Raw genomic sequence first — 20,087 nt, forward strand, 5'->3', positions numbered from 1 at the left:
GGATTCAGGCTGAGGGTCACGCTGGTTTGCCTGGGCTGCTCCTCTAGAAATGCTGATGTGTTAAGACTCAGGATAAGTCCTCACATGCTTTGGGGATCACTTGCTTTGAGATACACTCTACATCAGGGTAGAGTTCAGTCACAATAGTCTCAGCTTAACTGGAGAAGAACCCAGCTCTGCAAGGAAGACAACATGAAACGGAGGCTTTCATCTTAAGATCATTAAGCCTAGAAATTACAAGGTAGTCAGCTTTTATATTGATAAACATTTTTATTCTAATATTATAGTAATAATTCAAGTACAATTTTCTTCGAAAAGTCAACTCTGTTAAAACGAAACTTGTTAAATATCTTTCATCAAACATAAGCATATTCTTTTCAATCCCCCACAGCAGTCAGAGCCATGTAGCAGAGATAAGATTTTTTTTAAGCCTACTACATTTTGTTATTGCTAAAAAATTTGAATTAGTTGTCAAGGTTTCAGAAGCAGTCATTAATTAACTTTTGAAAGCTCTATCAGATACTCTGACATAAAATCATGAATCCAGATATCGGTGTCTGGCAACGATGTGTCCACTAAATAGACCACTACTTTCCGGTCCCAAGGGTTAGCATTTTCAATGACTGTCTGCACCAGTGCCACCAGAGGTTTCTTCTCCACATGATTTCGAAACACCATCGAAGCCTCCTCAGACCACTGGTTGCACTTCACTCCTAGGAGGAAGACAGCAAGAGGGGGCAGTGAGGAGTCAAAGGAGCTTTTCTTTGATCCATTATGATGGAAAATTATTTAGTCAATCCAAAGTAGCTTAAGCATCCCAGGTTAGACTTGCCTCAACTGAAAAACGGTTACTGAACGATCTTAAACCACTCCAGCTTATAGTTTTTCTACTCTGAATGGAGTCACTCTGGAAACCTTTAACTAAAAAACAAGTTTCATTTGAGACTTAACATTGTATTATAAAATGAGGTAATAATGACTACTGCACAACCCCCATACATAAAGTATATGCATATTTAAACTAATAACAGTCAGAATAAAATGTATCATATTAAATGACATTTCTCTCATTAAAATTTTTTTTCTGATGGACCAAGTATCGTAAAAAAGAAAAAAGAATTATTGTATAATTCATTTACAGTATAGTTATTTAAAATTATACACAGCATCGTGGGAACTGAAAGTCAAGAGACTCAGTTACTATTCCCAGCTCTTCCTCTATCGGGTGGTGTGGTCTTGGGCAAATCAGCTGATCTCTCAGGCCTCACCTACGACAAAAGAACCTGGTTGGATCAGATCATGAGAAATCAAGTTAGAGAATTCTAAATTAGATTTTAAAACAAAGTTGGGACAAGAAAGTATATATTGGCCAGGCACAGTGGCTCATACCTGTAATCCCAGCACTTTGGGAAGCCAAGGCGGGTAGATATCTTGAGCTCAGGAGTTCAAGACCAGCCTGAGCAACATAGCCCCAGTCCTGTCTCTACAAAAAATACAAAAGTTAGCCACGTGTGATGGCCTGTGCCTATAGTCCCAGCCACTCAGGAGGCTAAGGGAGGAGGATCGCTTGAGCCTGGGAGGTCAGGGCTGCAGTGAGCCGTGATTGTGTCACTGCACTCCAGCCTGGGTGACAAAGTGAGACTCTGTCTCAAAAAAAAAAAAAAGTATATATATTTCAAGAAACACAATTAAAATTAAGTCCACATATACTGGATTACATAAACTGTAAATTATGCCCCAAAGTAATGAAGGTATGGAAGTTTCAGACATAATTTTGTAAGACTTGCTATCTATATAGCAAATGGGCTAAATTCTTTGATTATTAATCTCCCACAAGAGAAGCCTAGAAATTTCATTTTATCTGCAGCAGCCCTGACAATCTTTGAGCCATGTTATTTAAAAAGAAAAAAGTAACCCATTGGTAAGGTAATAGATGATTCCACAGTATGGCTCCCTTCTAGGATTCAGAAAATTTTATGCACAGCCATGGTGCACTGATGCAAAGAATGCCCATGTCAAGGCCAGATGTAATGAAGCAACAGCTCACTGGGAACCTTGAGAGGGTGGGCATCCAGTGTTCCCAATTGTAAGCGGGTAAGGGGTAATCCCAAGGTCCCTGGAGAATCCTTAAAGCATTCCAATTTAAACACTCAGGACATTCCCATGGGTTCCACTTAAGATTCCACAGAGCTCCTTTGCATCTAGAGATATTCCTAAATATGTCAAAGGGCTTGGCTAGGTGTGAACCAAGTCTACCAAAGTGATGACTCCAATGGCCATGTCACGACCGGTGACTTCCATGAAACTTCTAGTCTACGTCACTTCTCTCTAGTGGATGCCTATGTTGGCCCAAGAGAGAGATACTCTTTACCACACACAGTTTAAAAGTTCTGGTACATATGATTTCAATTAATTATAAAATGGAGGTCCTCCCTTCAAAATGGATAATGTTATGCCCAGGAAGACTTTGTGACTTAGGAGCAAGTCACTAGGAAGAAAGAAGGCTTGGCAGAGGTGAGCCTAGAAAAGGAATTGAGGACATGGATGGGACCCAACAGCAACGCTGTTTCAGATGTAAGTAGACAAAGAAACTTTCATGCATTTGGACTATGTGTTTTAGTTCACAAGGCAATTTCATATTCACTTTTTCATCTGATCCACGTATTAGTTCAGTCACACAGGCAGGATAAGGATTTACTGGTAATTTTATAAATAATCATGGGGTAGGTTTAGAAGTTAAATGACTTGAATCTCGGCCTTTTGACTTCAAAAATCACACTTTTCATGGAGAAGGAAGTATACAGTGAAGAAAGGCACACACTGAAGGGGCAGAGTGCTGAGTTTAAGGCTGTGGGATCTTGGACAAGATATTTAACTTCACTAAGCTGCTGTTCCCTGATGTGTATGATAGTTACAGTAACAGTACTTAAGCCTCCCAGCATGGGGAGAATTCAATGAAATAAAGCAGTTGGTAGAACTCCTGCCTAACGATCTGGCATGTAAAAGCTTAGAAGTTGCTACTGCCTCTTTACAAGAAACAAAAAGCTGAACAAACAGAATATCAACAACTAGCCGGGCGCGGTGGCTCACGCCTGTAATCCCAGCACTTTGGGAGGCCGAGGCGGGCGGATCACAAGGTCAGGAGATCGAGACCACGGTGAAACCCCGTCTCTACTAAAAATACAAAAAATTAGCCGGGTGCGGTTGTGGGCGCCTGTAGTTCCAGCTACTCGGGAGGCTGAGGCAGGAGAATGGCGTGAACCCGGGAGGCGGAGCTTGCAGTGAGCCGAGATCGCGCCACTGCACTCCAGCCTGGGCGACACAGCGAGACTCCATCTCAAAAAAAAAAAAAAAAGAATATCAACAACTATTGCTAGGTCCATCAGAGAAGGAAGGTCACAAGGCAATTCACTGTCCCCAAAACCAGAGAGACAGACAGGAAGATACTGAGCATCAAAGCATACTACAGCAGAAACCAATAAGCAGACGCCTGGAAGCCAGAGGAAGGAAACCTAAACTGTAATTGACAAATTGCTGGGGGTACATGTAAATAAGTCTGAGAGTTAAAAACTCCTGGGGAACCCAGTTATAGGGCTCTGACTCCCACACTTTTGAGAGTTTTACCTCCAGAAGCACTACCTGGTACTCACAGTGAATATCAGAGAAAAATCACCTCATGCTTCCAGTTGGGGGAGGAGAAAAGGAACATTTTGAAATACACCAGAGCTTTTCTGTTTTTCTTAACAAGCCCTGTCCTCAGAAGAAACTATTTTACCAGAGCCTGACCTGCCAGAGTTTTATAGAGCTTAACCTTCCTGGGGGAAGGGAAATACCCAACTCCACTCCCCTCTAGCCATCCTGCTCCACCTAAGCTGGGGGGAAAAACCCTGAGGAGAAGTGGTGAAGTTCCCAGTCCAGGGGCACAGGCTCAACAAAAGACTGAGACCTAATCACAGGACGACAGAACATTCCTCACACCCTAGACACACATTACTGCTGCTACATTACAAAAGTCTTATTTACCCAGATTTCCTTTTACCCAATGTATCATGTCCACCTTTCAACAAAGAACTACAAGTGATATGGAAGGGAAAAAACACAGTTTGAAGAGACTGAGCAAGCATCAGAGTCAGAGTCAGATATGGCAGGAATGCTGGAAATAATCAGACCAGGAATTTAAAACAACTATGATTAATATGTACCAGTGTTAATGGAAAAGCAGACAAAATTTAAGAACAGATGGAAAAGGGAAGCAGAAAGATAGAAATTCTAAGAAACAATAAAAAAGAAATGTGGGCTGGGTGCGGTGGCTCACACCTGTAATCCCAGCACTTTGGGAGGCCAAGGCAGGAGGATCACCAAAGTGGGCGGATCACGAGGTCAGGAGTTCGAGAACAGTCTCGTCAATATGGTGAAAAGCCTGTCTCCACCAAAAATACAAAAATTAGCCGGGTGTGGTGGCGCGCGCCTATAGTCCCAGCTGCTCAGGAGGCTGAGGCAGAAGAATTGCTTGAACTTGGGAGGCGGAGGTTGCAGTGAGCCAAGATTGTGCCACTGCACTCTAGTGTGGGTGACAGAGCGAGACTCTGTCTCAAACAAACAAACAAACAAACAAACAAAAAAACCCAAAAAGAAATGCTAGAGGTCAGAAACACTATAAAAGAAAATAAGAATGTCTTGGGCTTCTTAGTAGATTGGACTTGGCTGAGGGAAGATCTCTGAGTTCAAGGATATGACAATAGAAACTTTCAAAACTGAAAAGCAAAGAGAAAAAAGACTGAAAAAAAATAGAACAAAAATCTAAGATCTATCAAAGGTGTAACAAATGCATAATGAGAATTTCAGAAGGAGGGAAAGGAACAGAAACATTTGAAACAATAGTGACTGAGAATTTCTCCAAATTAATGTCACACACTAAATCATAGATCCAGGAAGCTCAGAGAACACCAAGCAAAGATAAATGCCCCCACCCAAAATATATCTAGGCATATCACATTCAAACTTTAGAAAATCAAAGATAAACAAAAATCTTGAAAGAGGCCAGAAGTAAAAAAACGACCTTATCCATAGAAGAACAAAGAGTCTTATCTTTGTTCTGACTTCTTAGAGAAGCATCTGACTTCTCAGAAATTATACAGCAAGAAGAGACTAGAGTGTTGAAAGGAAAAAAACCTACCAGCTAGAGTTCTGTACCTTATGAAATTATCCTTCAAAAGTAAAGGAGAAATATAGACTCTCAGACAAACAAAAATTGGGAGAATTTGTTGCCAGCAGACCTGCCTTGGAAGAAATATTAAAGAAGTTCTTCAGCAAAGGAAAATAATATAGGTCAGAAATTTAGATTGACACAAAGAAAATCAGAGAATGAGTAAGTGAAGGTAAAGTAAAACTTTTAAATTTCTTTTTCTTAATTCACCTATTAGATAGGGTTTATTCAAAATAATAGCAAAAATGTATTTGGTTCTGTATGCGTGTGTGTGTGTGTGTGCATGTGTGTGCATATGTGCTTATATGTAAGTGAAGTAAATGACTGCAATGATACGGGAGCCTGGAGGAAGGAATTAAGATTATTTTGTTATTATACAGTACTCAGTACTTGCACTGTCTATGAAACACTGTAATGTCACATGAAAGTGGACTTGGATTAGTTCTAACTGTATATAGCAAACTCTAGCGCACCCACTAAGACAAGGAAAAAATAGAGGTATAATTGATATCCTAATAAAGGAGAGAAAGTGGCATTACTTAAAATTCTCAATTAAAATCACAAAAAGCAGAAAAAGTGTAGAAGACAAAAATAAGCAAAGAACAAGGAAAACAAATAGAAAACAGTAACAAATATGGTAGATGTTAATCCTACTATAATAATCACTTTAAATGTCAATAGTTTAAATACACCAATTAAAAGACAGAGACTGTCAGAGTAAATAAAAAAATAAGAACCAACTACATATTATCTACAAGAAGACTACTTTAACTACAAAGACACATATAGAGTAAAAGTAAAGGGATGGAGAAAGATATACCACGTTAACACTAATTGAAAGAAAGCAGGAGTAGGTATATTCCTTTCAGGCAGAGCACATTTCAGTGCAAGAAAAGTTATCAGGGATAAAGAGGGGCATTACATAACAGTAGAGGGGTCAATTCTCCAAGAAGACATACCAATCCTTAATGTACATGCACCTAACAACAAAGCATCAAAATACATGAGGTAAAAACAGATAGATCTGCAAGGAGAAATGAAAGAATCTACTCTCATAGGTAGAGATTTTAAAACCCCTTTATCAGAAATGGACAGATCCAGAAGGCATAAAAGTAAGTAAGGACATAGTTGAACTCAACAGCATCATAAGTCAACTGGATGTAATTAACATCCATAGACTACTTCATCCAAAACCAGCAGATTATACATTCTTCTCAAGCTCACATGGAACATTCACCAAGACAAACCACATTTTGGTAAATAAAACACACATTAACAATTTAAAAATAATACAATGTTTTCTCTTAGATCACAATGGAATTAAATTAGAAATCAGTAACAGAAAGATAGCTGGAAAATCCCCAAATACTTAAGAGATTAAGCACAATTCTAAATAACACATGAGTCAAAGGATACATTTCAAGACAAATTAAAAAGTATTTTGAGCTAAATGAAAATATAGCACATCAAAATTTGTGGGATGCAGTCAAAGTCGTACTTAGAGGGAAATTTGTAGCACCAAATGCATATATTAAACAGGAAGAAAGCTCTAAAGTGACTGGTAGGTTGCTTAGCACACCATAAGCACCAATAACTCTTAGCCACAATGCTGGTGATGGGGATGATGGTGCCATGCACTCATTCTTCACAGAGAAGCCTTCTCTGGGGAGTATAACTGTCATGTTTAACAAAACGTGTTGTTAGGAAAACCTGAACATTAGAAAGTGAAAATGAAAAAAAAAAACACATTAAATCTGAAGAAGGTTTGAGTCTAAAGCAGACTAACTGGTGGTCATGCTACATGAAAGTGTTATTTTTTCTTTATATCCAATTGCCATGGGCATTTCCTTTGAATTCTAGTAGGAAGACACAGAGAAGCTGGCAAATATTTCAAAATAAGGCAATATATAGCCTTCCAATAAAAGCTGGTCAATAAGTAAAAGAAGAACCTATATATACAATTTCTTTCACTGCTGACATCACATCACTTTGGTCACTGTGTTCCACAGATGGGGCAAGGTGCTGAGGACTGTGAGCAGCAGCAAAGGTATCAGGGAGGCACCCCTCAGCAATTTGGGCCTCAAAACCCTCTGCTAATGCTACAGGCCTCTGGGCTGAGCTTCATCCAGCTGCTCATGCTACATAATGGTAGGGTGCTCACAGGGGAGCCATCAACAGTTGCACTGCTTTCCCAAAAGGTAAAAGGGAAGTCTCATTAGACCACATTACAAAGAGGTGTCATTGTATGCCTGTGAAATTGGTTACTCACATTTTAATGATAATCAAGAGGCTGATGTGAATGTGGTGAAATTGCTCACTTGTATGCTATTAGTTGTGCTGCAAACTGGAAACTCACTTGGTCATGAAAATGGTCATATATTCCATGACTCACGAATGTTTTAAGATTGCATAATACTCTATCATGTATTATAATTTATGCAATAATAATAAAGTATGATCCTCCTATTGGTTATTATAATAGGTTGTTTCCATTGTTTTTTGGTTCATATTAGCTAGTATAAAGATGCAGGGTTTTTCTTGATAGTACAATAAAAATGTTCATCAAAAGGGAAGTATTGATTAAATAGAATTTTTGCATGCATTAAAAATAAGTAGGAAAACCATAAAACCACCCAGAAAGTCATTAGAAAACAATACTAGATGAAGAAAAGCAGAATGCAGTATTATACCTGTACTAAGATTACAGCTTTAGAAATACACTCATGCTTGAAACCAGAGACTGAAGGAGTAGGGAAAAGAGAAACAGCAGATATAATGATAGAGCATGACTGTAAGAGATCATTAAAATTATCTCCATTATGGTTGCAATATTATTAGTACAAAAAAACAAAAACCCAACATATCTAAACTCAAGAGGCCAATGATTCAGTACATGCTAAGTACCCAGGACAAAATGACAATATTGTATTGTTGTAGCATGAGTTCAGATTCCACAGAAATTACCTGCAAGTTGAGCTGTGACTGCTTGGAAGGGCAGCTTTCGGAACATGTCCACTAGGGGCTGTACTTTTCTTATATTGACTAATTCGTGTTTGCCATAATCCAGCTCATACACAGACACCAGTCCATTGGTCAGGATTCCTTTTAAAAGCACCCTGTGCCACCTAGATATACATTAGATTAAAAAGGAAGAGAAAACACATAAACTCAATACCTGCTTTAAGGGCAAGAAATATTTTATAAAAAGAAAAATTAATGCAAATTATGTTTATCAAAATTTAAAACTATATTGTCAAAAAAGTTTTAAAAGCATTTCCTGCTCCTTTTTCCAAAGCTTACTATTTTCTGCTTTGCCACTGTCTTATTTGATAGAATTTGCTCATTCAAGAGACTTTTACGGGCCTCATGGAGTTAGTGAAGGAAACAGACACATGAACTGCCAACCATCACTAAGTAGAATGAAACAAACGCCATGGAGGATGACCAGGACAAAGCCAGGGGATCCCTTCACTGAAGGAGGGTGGACAGAAGATGGCCACATGTTTGGATATGGTACATGCTTGGAAGATGGAAAGAGAGAGGCAAGCAGGACCAGCTGGGGATGAAGAAATGCTTGAGAAGAAAAGCACAGAGGACTGGAGAGGGCATGGTGTTTTGGAGCAGAGCAAACCTTCCAGTATAGTTAGAGAGTGGAATGCATGGAAGAATAGAAAAGAAGTCAGACTAGGAAGGCAGGCTGGGGACAAATCAAATAGGTTTTGGACAAAAAAAGTTTGCAATTTTAATTATGACAAGTAAGGACATTAAAAAAAGAACATAACACAGGATTCAACCCACCACCTAAAATAAAGAACCTGGAAAAGGTAGAGGAGTATGAAGGAAGTGGAGTATGGCTTCAGATCTGGAGCTCAAGGCACCAGAAGGAAATCCACAGGAATCTACTTAACCCTGCTGAAACTACATCAACATCATTAAAATGAGAAAAACCCAGACTTCAAGGTTAATATATGAAAGATCATTTTAAAGTCCTACCTACATCAACATCATTAAAATGAGAAAAACCCTAGACTTCAAGGTTAATAGATGAAAGATCATTTTAAAGTCCTATAGTCTCAAATACATGATTAAAAAGCATTACTACATGAAGGAAAGGAAGATTGTTCCTAACAGCTAAAAGAAAGTGTCTGTGGAGGTGGTCTCTGCTGCTAAATGGCGTAAATTGGCCTCTAGTTGAGGTGGCATGGTCAGTCATTCTCTGGAACAGGTTTACTAACCATAAGCCAGAAGCCCACCAGAACAGCAAGCCCTGTACCACAACACACTTCTGGACTGGGGTTGGCTGGAATGGACTTTTTCTCCAGCGTGTAAACCCCTAGTATAGGAAATCCATGCAGCTGCTATAGGATGAACTACAGAGAAGCCCCAAAACAAAAAGGTCAGCTTTCAACACTGTGACTGGGGGCTTCTGAGGGAACTCCAGAAACTTTCAGACAGGCTCAAAGTGCAGCAAGCAATACTCCATGGGTCCCAGAGACAATTGGGACACAGAAAGGATACATAATATGTACATGAGTTTTGGGGGCCAAACAGACCTGAATTAGAGTCCCATCTGGGCCATTTTCTAGTTGTGTCACCTTGGCTCTTTATTTAAGCTCTGAGCCTCGATCATCTCATGTTTAATATTTAATGTAAACTCACTTACAGAAATAATATATGGAAAGTGCCTGGGACATTACTTGGCTAATAATAGGCACTTGGCAAATGGTAGTTATCATCATTATTATTAAAATGAAGACAAGGTACTATAAATAAGAACTTGAGATCAAACTGAAGAGAAATTTTCACATGTGGAAACACTTTTGGTATAGGTTGCTAATTGGTGTAAGCACAAAAGGAGGTAAAAACACTTGGTTTCCACCAATAGCATCATCTTAATATTGTACAGGGCAAATTGGTGGTGGTCTGTGTTTTTAGTCTATAAATAAGTGGTATAGAGCAGTGAAGAGAGAGTCACCAGCAAACTGATGTGTTGTGTTTCTATTTAGTTTTCAACTTTCAAAACTAATGGCGTAAGTGAAGACTTCAGTTTTGACTAGTTTACTAAATTTCAGTACCAGCATCACCTGGAATTTGTTAAAAACAGATTCTGGAGCTCCACCTGCAGAGATTCTGATTCAGAATGCCTGGGGTAAGGAAGAATAATCTGCATTTTTAATAGGTTTTCCAAGTTGTTCTTATGCTGAGATAGATTTGGAAACCGCTATAATAAAAATATATATCTAAAATTCCTCAGTCTTAACTTACCATAGTTGGGAACAAGGTTTAGTAAATAGTCCTGAGTCTTAAGAAAAACAGAAGCTCTAAACATTTTATACTGATTCAGTTCATGAAGTTTTTTGAAAAAATCAGATGATCTGTTTTTATATACAAAACATCCCTGGATTATCTGGGGCAAATTAACTAAAATCCAAGAGTCCTGGGGCAGAATGGTTCAAAGACATGGAGGGCAGAGTGGGGATTGTGAGGGCCCATCCAGTTGATGTGTTCTCCTTCCTACCCAACCCCTTTCCTCCAAGGAGGATCTCCTCACCTGTAATCATCATTAATCTGCACCCCCAGTAAATGATGAACATTAGTTTGGTTTTTAACTGTGATTGAATTATCTTACAAAGAGTTCTGATTGAGGCAAACCTACACAAACTGAATTAAACCTATTTATGTTTGTGGTCATAAATAACACAACAGTAGAAATGGCTTTTTAAAGAAGAAAAGCTTATGACATACAAGTGGTATGTTTTTCAAAATGAGAGCTATTATACTCTTCACTTTGAGAGTTAAAAATTAGTTTTTTTCTTCCATGAAAATGACAAAACTTTATAGATGCCTATGTTTGCTATCTTAAAGAATTAAAACATTTCATATAAAAAAAGCAGTTTGACCTTTTAAACAGAGTTTTGGGGGTGTGTGTGTGTGTGTGTGTTGGGGAGGGGTGACTGTTCTTTGTGTTCAGCATCAACAAATAAGCTTGTTCATTTCTCCTAAGCAAGCTGGCAAAGGAAGAGGATGGGCATTGTGCCATTTCCCAGGGCTTCATGGCCTGAGTGGAGAGTGGAGAGTGGGGTGTCTGGGCTTCACGTGGAGGAAACCAGCACATCCTGCAGGGCTTTGGGGAGCAGGGTTGTGGACCCAAATGTGAAAATATTAGAAAAAAGAGTGAACTGCTAAAGAAATGTAAGAGAAAGTATGTTCTCAAAGCCCCAAGGCCAAACAGTAGTGAAATAAGCATTGTTACTCCTTATGAAAGATGGCACAGATGCCAGGATGCAGCTGACAACATAAAGCAAGAGTCTTGCCATCTTCCAACAAGTGATTTTTCTTCTAGGAATCTATCCCATAAATAAATAATCAGAAATGCAAAGATTTACATTCACTATTATTTATAATAGTGAAAAATATAAGGAAAAAACCTTACATAACAAAATAGAACGGTAAGTAAATTATGATTTCATTGGGAGAAGGGAATTCTGCATATCATAATTAAAATAGCCATTATAAAGGTTCCTGAAGAAATTTTATCAAATGGAAAAATGTTTACAACATAATGTTAGGTGAAAAAAGCAGGTACAAAATTATATATACTAATAATATACCAACTATATAAATATGCACATATAAAATTAGAGGAAATACATAAGTAGTTTAACAAGTGTTATGTGTGGGTGGTTGATTTTAATTTCTTATGCTTTTTTATATTTTAAAAATTTTCCACAATATTTTTATTTTTAAAATAAAAAGTCATTAAATGAAAAAAACCTGGTTATTTTCCGAATAAAAATATTTTTCTAATAGAAAAATAGAAAAACATTTAAACATTCATTTTAGATATATAATTGGGTTTTAACAGGAATATGGCCAATAGATTTTTTGATAAATGACATCATTTTAAATACTAGAAAATCGCGAAAATTACTGGGTTTGTTTGACATTCAAAATTCCCATTAGTACAGTTCAAAGTCCCCCTGACTAGATTAAGACTCTGGCATCATTTTACACATTTTTCTTAGGAGTAGAATAAAATGCTTTGTCCAAGGACCTACTTATTTTCCACTTTTGCAGCATACACTTGGTCTTTCTCCACTGCTATGTGGCGCTCTTCAGACACACTGTAATATAGAATCATCTCTTCCATCAGAACTTCCAACTTATGTATCTCCTGCCAAGGCTGGATGACAAAGTAGCCTGGATGACAGGCCACAGGCACATACACATCCATGTGTTCCCCTGGCTTTGATAAGTGGACAGGAGGTGGCAGTTCCTCCGTGGAGAAAGAGCTCGTGTGGTCCACCATGGACTTTTTGATGACATCTGTTAGGTTCTTTCTGAAATTCTCTCCAGTGTTGCCCAACATGGGCATGTTGCCATTTTTGCTGTCGGGAGAGCCAGCTCCACTGGATATGGCACTCAAAAACACATCCTTCTGATGCTTCCACAAGTCTGCATTTGTAATCTGGCGATTAATACTGCGATGAGGATCAGGGAAGTTCTTAGGGGTAAATAAATAAACATGTGCGATCCCTCTGGTTTCATCCACTTTTGTAACCTTTGGAAAACACAAAAAACAATATTAGAAATACAAGTTCACATTAAATTTTGAGAGGCAGTTATAGTAACCGTAATCATTAAAACACAGTATTTTGCCAAACACCTTGCTAAAATCCATTTTATTTAAGGAAAGATAAATGATCACAGCTTGGCAATGAATGGGCTCTGAAGTCAAAATAGTCTAGGAAACAGTGCAGCCTTATGGAAATAAAAAATTTACTAATCTTTAAAAAGTCTGAGAAAACTTTATAACTTGCTACGGGTCATTATCATTGAGAGGAAGGGATTCTATGTATCATGATTAAAATAGTTTAATGACATTTCAAAATACTTAAAGTAGAAATTATAAGTATGACGAACCCCCACCCCCCACGTACTCATCACCCAGCATCAATAATAAAAAACAATCACAATGATGGCAAAATGATTCATAAGCATTCTGCTTAAGGCTGGTGTGTCCTCAAGACTGGGAAAGGAAGGAGAAAGCTCTGACATCCACCACATCTTTAAGCACCCCTCTATCAGATTCCTTGTCTGGTCCTAGTATATGTTCTCACACCCTTCCCCATCTCCAATTACATGGGAGGAGATGGACCTGGGGAGAAAAAGAGGAAGTAAGTTCCACAGAATGGGTCAAAATCAGTTTTACACTTTTTGTCCAGGAGACCTTCTGACTACCTAACCAACTTTGCTCTTTCGGCCAGAGGTGTGTTTGTATGGAAATACCATACATTAATAATTGGGATTGTACTGCTGTATGTCCCAGGGAGCTAGGTAACTGTTGGCTATTCTCATCAGCAACTCTGGTTTATCTTAGTAATGATAAAAATAAGATACTAGCCACATCTATCTTTTACCAAATAGGGCTAGAAATGAAAGGCAGGTACACAGGCTTGAAGAGAGGGAGATAACAGCAAGGCAACCCATCTACAGTAATTTACTTTAAATGGTTTTTTTTTCCCCCCAACAAGATGCCTCTATTACATTCATCCTCTGAAGTACTAATCAAATACTGACTGCAAATTCATTTTGATATTTACAATACAGAAGTACAGTTTTAAAAATTAACAAAAAGTATTTTTATTGAGTAACCATCCAATATTCTGGCTTTAGGAGCTTAAAGAGTAGCTGAGAAAACAGTGTTATCATGTGACAATTGAAGAATATGAAATAGTATATAATTAAGCATGTAATTGTACACTATAAACCCCAGAAGAATACAAAGACAGAAAAATCAGTGGTAGCTAGAATAATTTAGAGGTCTTCATGAAGATATTTTTCAAGGACATTTCATTTTAAATGTTTATATACAACAGTCATATAATTTTCATCAGTTAACAGAGAAAAATTATCTTCTTAAATTTGTATTCTTGGATATATGAGCAATGTTTTTGATTTAAAGATGCAAAAGTACAGAAAAAGAAACAAGAGCTAGTGAAATAAGTACAGCAGATTAAATAAACTTTAGGAAAAAGAGGCTAAAAACCACAATCATAAACAAATGATTTGTTTATAATCTATGCTACTTTATGAATAAAAAAGAAATAGAGGACTTATTTAAATGATCTTTAGAAACATTCATCAAGAGATCTGTGGTCCCCTGTTGGGGACTTAATTCCTTATCATGAAGCAAAATAGAAATGGAGAACCATCTCTTCTACATTAATAATGGGAAAAACTATAAGAAGGGTTTAAAAGTAATACTGGAGACATAGGATAACTTCTTAAATAAAAAAGAATTAAGCCATAAAATATCTTACAGCTACACTTGTAGCCAATTTCCTGAATATAAAAAATGTGTTGGATGTGGAAGCATCCATTTTACAGTGAGATAAAATTCCTTCACAAAAACTAAACGAGCCCTGACAGCTGCCAGCTCCCTTTCTAAATGTATCAGGCCCAATAAGATAACTAACCTTAATGCTACAGTCCGAGCAATTCAAAACAGAATCTCTTAACCAAAGCACTGCATCTGGTGTCCACATGCCAATAGATTGTGGAAGATCTGCTAAACAGCACTTAATGGCCTGAAAAGAAAATATGATGGAAAAGTAAATACACCATGTTAAAATATCTAGTTATGAGTAATGTTAATATTATTTTCCTACAAATCAAATGTTACCAAGATAGCAAGCAACAACAGCTAATAATGACAATTACAGCTCTTGGTTTGAGCATCTGCTATGTTCCCAACTCTATTTATATTACTATTGTCTTTACTCCTTTATGAGCCACGGCTTACCCCCAGCACTCCATATACTTCCCACCATACAATACTTCTGCATGACAGGTGTTGCAGCCCCATTTCACAGCTGGGGAAATGGACTCAGAAAGACTGCATAAGATACCAAAGTCGCAAAGACAGGGTTGGAACTTTTATCAAGGTCTACCCTCTACCTCAACTTAAAAAAAAACAAAAAAACCCGTCATTTGGAGGAAATCTGACTCCTGCTGCTTCATTCAGCACTTCCTGAGTACCTCGTGGATACCAGGCACATTTGTTTGCCCTTTGAAGGAGGCTGTAATGAGAATTAAGGAGGGTGAGAAAAACTGAAATCCACAGGTCCCTAAAAGCCTCATTTTCCTCAGTGTTTTTTAGCTCCTACTGTCATTATACAAGCATCTGTAGAATGGCTACAGCAGAGGCTAAAAAGTGACCTCAGGGATTTCCTTCAGCTTCAAGCAAACCCTTGAATCAATGGAAGCAATTTTGTGAAGGCGATGAAACTCAGTTCCAGGATTCCTTTTCCTCCCTGAGCCCCTTCCTGTCTTCCTGCTTTCCTCCCTCAGGAGCTCTAAGTCTCTCGCTCTGCTGGCTGGATGTGGTACCTTTCTTGTTGGAGAAGAGGTCACTCAGAGCAGAGACAGCACACTTGAATATCTGCAGGGGCTGGGCAGGCAACGACGAGTGAGGCAGGCCCAATGGGGCCAGCAGAGGAGAAGGCCCCAAGCTCCTTAGGAGCACTGCCCCACAAGAAGAGTGCTCAGCAGAGTCAGATTTTCCAATTTGTCAAGAGAGAAGCTAGAAGCAGGATTTTTTGTGTGAAATTTTCTAATTTTAAAATGCTGGCAACCAATTCACATTTTTAAAATACTGTAAGAGCCAAGAGCCAAAACTCCATATTTAAGGGTTGGCTTTGGCTGACAGTCCATTGGTCTGGTACTCTGATTTAGACTCTTGGAGAGATGCTGTGAGCCAGAGGCTTGGGCTAGCTGGTTTTTAAGGTTCTCCCAATCAACAGTCTTCATATTTGTCAAATAATAAACCTAGATAAGGTTATGAAAAAAAAGTTTAGTGATTGCTAATGCCGTAGCATACAGGTGGTACTGTTGCGGACTTTCAGACAGTCGCAGTGGTGGGGCAGATTCCCAACTGCCCTCCAGCCCAGGGGATCTTTTCCAGGTAAGGCTGGCCCTGCATGGCTGTTCCAACAAGAGGTATTATTAAGTCAGAGTAGCACTTAAAGGCCTATCAATTTCCAGAACTATGGCTGAGTAATGGACAGTAAAAATGATTTTGAAAAAAGCTTCTCTGTAATAGTCACGGCTAGAAAAAGCAATGGTGATGGGAGGGAGAGACATATCAAAAGCCACGCTAATTATGGACAATGTTTTATTCACTGAGTTTGATGGCAGAAGATGTCTTCTTGAAAATATTAGTAAATGGGCATCTTGAAGTTGTAGAATACTGAATAGTTTTATTTTAAAAAAGATATAACAAAACCCTCTACTTCTCTTAAAGGTAGTGAGTAGTTCTAAAAACTTCAAAATATTCAAAATCCTTATCATCTGAACGTTCACGAATAAAGAAAGGATTGACTGAAGTTAATCTTTTAATTAAAATGTATGGTGGGGAAGTCACTAAGAAAATGATTATGTCTAAACAGATTTCCAAAGAAAATGGTTACCCAAACTAAAAACTCTAAAAATAAACATTTATACACAATATTCTGGAACTGTATATAAGTCAGCACTGGCATCTAATTATCAAAATGGAACCTGTAACTGGACAATACAGCTTAATGACTAGATGTTCTTGAAAACAAACATTTCTCAAACAACAGTCTGTAAATATGACTGGTCTTGTCTAAGTCAGCCACGTTTTACTTCTGAAAACTAGTAGACAACTACATTTGGACAATTTCCAATTTTCTTAAAAATTAATGAGATCAAAACTGAGAAGGCATCTTACAATAAGATTATGAACACATCCAAATCTGTTCCAGCAAATCTCCCAGGCTGGTAACATAGTACCTGAGGTGGTATTGCAATCATTTCTTGTAGGAACCGAGGTGGAATTTCCCTGAGCTCTGACACTTTCACAGATGTCACAGTGCCAGAGTCCAGGAACTGAACATCAAGAGCTCGGCTGCTGTGAACGTTTGTGATCTGAAATGAGATAAGTGTTGGCTAATTTATTAGCATATTCAAAAGACCAAAATGCTTCTGTGCAATTACATTTTGTACAATCCTGAACTGCATATTAAAAGCAACAGACTAACAATGTTAAAATTTTCCCTTAATTTAAAATGTATTCACTTATTATTATTATTATTATTATTATTATTATTATTTTGAGACGGAGTCTTGTTCTGCCGCCCAGGCTGGAGTGCAGTGCTGCAATCTTGGCTTGCTGCAACCTCCGACTCCTGGGTTCAAGTGATTCTCCTGCCTCCGCCTCCTGAGTAGCTGGGATTACAGGTGCCCACCACCCACCCAGCTAATTTTTTTGTATTTTTTAGTAGAGATGGGGTTTCACCATGTTGGCCAGGCTGGTCTCAAACTCCTGACCTCAAAAGATCCACCCATCTTGGCCTCCCAAAGTGCTGGGATTACAGGTGTGAGCCACTGCACCCAGCCTACTAAATACTGTTTTAGAGTAGAATTGCTTTCAACACCTAGTTAATCAGTAATAATCAGCAAACTGATAATAAACTGTAAAATAAGTATATTTATTATTTAATATTTAATATTTATTATTTCTCCAATTCTAGGACATGATTTATTATAAAATGATTTGATACATTATTATATACTGCTGATTATAAGATAAAGTCTGTTCTCCAAAATATTACAATATAAGGGAAAAACTATTGTTTTGGGGTCAAAACAATAATTACCTTTGCAATTATTTGTATAACTATCAAGAATAAATACATGATTAAACATAGGATCTGCTTTTCACTAATTATTTTTCCTTCCCTGACTTTCCACACATCACTAAGAGAATGAGTACTCAAACCTTTTGTCTACCTTGAAGGTAGACAATATACAATTTGATAGTAACAAAAATAATACTAGATATTTATCTAAAGTATTTGGACATACACCAAGAAGGCTTCTTTTTGCCAAAAATGCATAACCAAAATTTAAACATGAAGATACTCAAATTGAGAGATACAACATAATGCTATTCTTCAAAAAGTCAGGAACAGCAAAGAAAGGCTGAGTAACTGCCAGACTGGAGTATACTAAGAAGGCATGACAACTAAAGACAATGTGGGATCCAGATTGGATGCTGGAGCAGAAAAAGGACTTTGTGGAACAATTTGGGAAATGTATGTTCTGTGGATTAACTAACGGTTTTGTATTGTCAATTTCCTGGCTTTGAAATTGTGCAATGGTTATATAGATGTTAACATTTGCAGAAGGTAAAAGGCCAATGAGACCTCTTTGTGCTATTTTTGCAACTTGTAAAAAAGGAAAATTATTTCCAAATAAAAAGTTTAAAAAGTTGGTACGCATACACTTATATATTTTAAACTAAATCACACTTTAAGATCTGAAGAATGCCATGATCTTTCCAACGAGTCATGTTTTTGAAGCTTATACCTAGGCACATATCCCTTGGTCATATGACCCGAGATTTCAGTCTTCTGACATACATTCACATTAATAGCAATAATTACTTCAAAACTGCTACTCTCATTAAAGTAGACATGACCAAGTTTTATTTAAATAATGAAAAAAATCAATTCAATTTAAGTTATCAATATGTTGCTGCGAAGCATTTAAAAAATTCAATAAAGCAATGATTCTTACCTTTTGGGGGTTGATTTGAGAATCTTACAAAATTATGCATACTTTTCCCCCAAAATATATAATACAAGCATACAAACAATTTGCATACAATTCCAGGAGGGTTGAGGGACCCCCTGAAAGTTGAGGTCCTTGCATCTAGGTTAAGAACCTCTGTATCAAAGGAAAAAAAGAAAAAAAAAATCAACCCAATTTTTTTCTTAATTTCTTTTTTCAGTTTTTTTTTTTTTTTTTTCTCTTTGGTTTTGTAGAGATTGTATCTCACTATTGTGCCCAGGCTGGTTTCAAACTCCTGATATCAAGTCATCCTCCTGCCTTGGCCTCCCAAAGTGCTGGTATTACAGGTGTGTGCCACCTCAAACTAGATGAAAAGAGACAGAGGGAGGGAAAGCAACCACAAAAATCCAAAACCTGCATTTTTAAAAACATACCGAAACACAGGATAAACCATAACAAAATGCCTTTCAAGTTCATAACTGAGCTTGCAAGAAAATAAGACAATTGTTAGTGACTAGACATAGAAGAGTATGTGAACATTAAAGCCAAAATAGTCCTGGGCAGGAGACATGGCCTTAGATCCAGGCAGGAGGGAGGGAGGATCTGACACTGCCCCATGAAGCCATAGTTCTTAAAGGGATATACTCTCAATGGAAGGGCAACTTTGGACAGCAATTAAGCAAGATCTAGTAAAACTGAAGATATGCATTCCCAATACCTAGAAACTCCATTCCTATGTATGTATCCTGGAAGACACGGACAGGAAGGTTCAAAAAATTAGGAACGATCTAAATATCCATCATCAGGAAGATAGAGTGATAATGTTGGCATATTCATAGTGTTGAATCATACAGCAGTAAAAATAGATAAACTAGAGCTGCACACATCAACATGAATGAATCTCACAAACATAATGAATGAAAAAGCATGACCAATACCTCTTCTACTTATATAAAGTTTGAAAATATTTATTCATTTATATTTATTCATTTACCTTTATATTCCATACACATATTCATTAATATATTTCCACTATTTATATATAAAAATATACAGTAAAAGTGTGTATCTACAAGTACAAATACAGTAAGAATATAAACAAGAAAGAATGAGAAAAAACAAATGAAACTGGGGTGGAGGCAGAAGAAAGGAGATGTAAACTTTCTTTGACCGTAACTTCGACCAGGAAACTTCAACCATACTGATCATGTTTTATTTCATAAACTGGTGATGAGTCTGTGAGTATTTATTCCATTTTTTAAAAAAACCTATGTGTATATTT

The 20,087-nt window shown here is 37.5% G+C and overlaps 1 protein-coding gene across 4 annotated transcripts in view; it reads right to left on the reverse strand.

Moving 5' to 3' along the window:
* Positions 1–250: 250 nt before the first annotated feature.
* TDRD7 (tudor domain containing 7) overlaps positions 251–20,087 on the reverse strand; it is an 81,858-nt gene continuing 62,021 nt past the window's right edge. For 2 of the 4 annotated variants that reach the window (XR_012424544.1, XR_012424543.1), the window contains 5 exons: positions 16,962–17,158; positions 14,686–14,796; positions 12,265–12,767; positions 8,171–8,331; positions 251–713 (listed from right to left, as the gene is read on the reverse strand). Coding sequence is in view for 2 of the 4 variants with exons in the window: in XM_005581243.4 (XP_005581300.1) it covers positions 493–713; positions 8,171–8,331; positions 12,265–12,767; positions 14,686–14,796; positions 17,024–17,158 (1,131 nt within the window). In the remaining 2 variants the exon portion in view is untranslated. The remainder of the gene's footprint in view (positions 714–8,170; positions 8,332–12,264; positions 12,768–14,685; positions 14,797–16,961; positions 17,159–20,087) is intronic. The other 2 variants (XM_005581243.4, XM_005581242.3) reach the window with 1 other exon arrangement.

Source organism: Macaca fascicularis, chromosome 15, assembly GCF_037993035.2.
Source record: "Macaca fascicularis isolate 582-1 chromosome 15, T2T-MFA8v1.1".
Classification (NCBI taxonomy): domain Eukaryota; kingdom Metazoa; phylum Chordata; class Mammalia; order Primates; family Cercopithecidae; genus Macaca; species Macaca fascicularis.